Consider the following 1,722-nt stretch of genomic DNA (forward strand, 5'->3'; position numbering starts at 1 on the left):
ATGGAACTACACTGATGTGTTGAGGATCTACCCCAAAATGTCTTTTCTCACCTACCCCAGTCTTACACCAGTCTGACTCCTCTGGTTCCAATTAAGCCACTCCCTGATTTAGACACACAAGCAAGACAACTCCCATATTCTTTTCAGTGGCCATGGAACAAGCGCAAGTGGCCAAGCATTGTAACGGGTATTGTTTTGGCACAGAATGAAAGTCTGATTCCTCTCATGCACACAATTTACACCCATTTACTCCACAACTGGACCAGATTTTCTACTGGTGTAAATCACCCCAGCGGCAGTGACATCAGCGGAGTTAATCTAGATTTGCATTGGTGCAACTAGGTCAAAATCAGATGTGTTTGTGTGCAATCTGTGTGGTTATGAAAATAACTGACATTAATGAATACCTAAAGGTACTACATAAGCAAACTTTAATTAGAGAAAGACAGAAAATTAATTCTTGGTGAATTCCTATACCCAGTCAGTCTCCTCAGAGCAGCTTTGATCTCTTTGTTCCTCATGCTGTAGATAACTGGATTAACGATTGGTGGCAATACGGAATAAAGAACAGACGCCACAAGATCCAGAGCAGATGGGGAGCTGGAGGTGGGTTTCAGGTAGGCAAGGGCCCCAGTGCAAACAAACAAGGAGACCACAGTGAGGTGAGGAAGGCAGGTGGAGAAGGCTTTATGTCGTCCCTGCTCAGAGGGGATTCTGAGCACTGATTTGAAGAGCTGAACATATGACACAATCATAAAAACAAAGCAGACTAAGAGTAAACACACACTAAATGCAAGAACCCTAACTTCACTAAGATAGGAGTCAGAGCAGGCGAGCTTCAGCAGCTGGGGGATTTCACAGAAGAATTGATCCACCATGTTGCCTCCACAGAAGGTCAATGCAAATGTGTTCCCGGTTTGTAGTATAGAGTTGAGAATCCCACTGATCCAGGCACCAGCTGCCATTTGGACACAAGCTCTGCTGTTCATCATTGTGTCATAGTGCAGTGGTTGGCAGATGGCAACATATCGGTCATACGCCATGACAATGAGGAGGGAAAAATCCGCTGTCACAAAGAAGACTAGGAAAAAGACTTGGGCAACACATCCAGCATAGGAAATGGACCTGGTGTTCATGAGGGAGTTGGCCATGGATTTGGGGACGGTGACAGAGATGGAGCCAAGGTCTAGGATGGACAGATTCATCAGGAAGAAGTACATGGGGGTGTGAAGGTGATGGTCGAAGGCGATGGCCATGAAGATAAGAAGATTCCCCACCAGGGCTGCCAAGTACATCACTAGAAACCCCACAAAGTGCCAAATCTGCAGCTCCCGAACATCAGAGAATCCCAGGAGAAGGAACTCGGTCATGGTGGTTCGGTTGGACATTTTCTTTCTCAGGACATCATATGATGGTTGCAGAGGGAGGGACAAGAGCAAGGGCCAGGATTAGATCAGTAAAATAGCTCTCCTTTTGTGAAAACCACCTTAATTTCCTTGAGTCAGACCCTTAGCTTCTGAAGATTGAAGTAATATGGGAATGAGAATGGGGGAAACAGTCCCACTGATTCCAACTGAGTTACTCCTGATTTTCACTGGGGTGAGAGAAAGTAGAATCAGCTCAATAGACTCCAGTGCAGTTACTCCTAATTTACACCTGGGTGATGGAGAGGAGAATTAGGAAAAATTGCTTTTGAGGTATTTCTATACCTCTGTCACCCAG

At 45.4% G+C, this 1,722-nt stretch overlaps 1 protein-coding gene across 1 annotated transcript; it reads right to left on the bottom strand.

The window, feature by feature from the left end:
* Positions 1 to 431: 431 nt before the first annotated feature.
* On the bottom strand, positions 432 to 1,388 carry LOC135974518 (olfactory receptor 14A16-like). Its single transcript, XM_065562946.1, has one exon. It carries the CDS (start codon positions 1,386 to 1,388, stop codon positions 432 to 434), a length of 957 nt encoding a protein of 318 aa, XP_065419018.1.
* Positions 1,389 to 1,722: the final 334 nt, after the last annotated feature.

This window comes from Chrysemys picta, chromosome 12 (assembly GCF_011386835.1).
Source record: "Chrysemys picta bellii isolate R12L10 chromosome 12, ASM1138683v2, whole genome shotgun sequence".
Taxonomy (NCBI): Eukaryota; Metazoa; Chordata; order Testudines; family Emydidae; genus Chrysemys; species Chrysemys picta.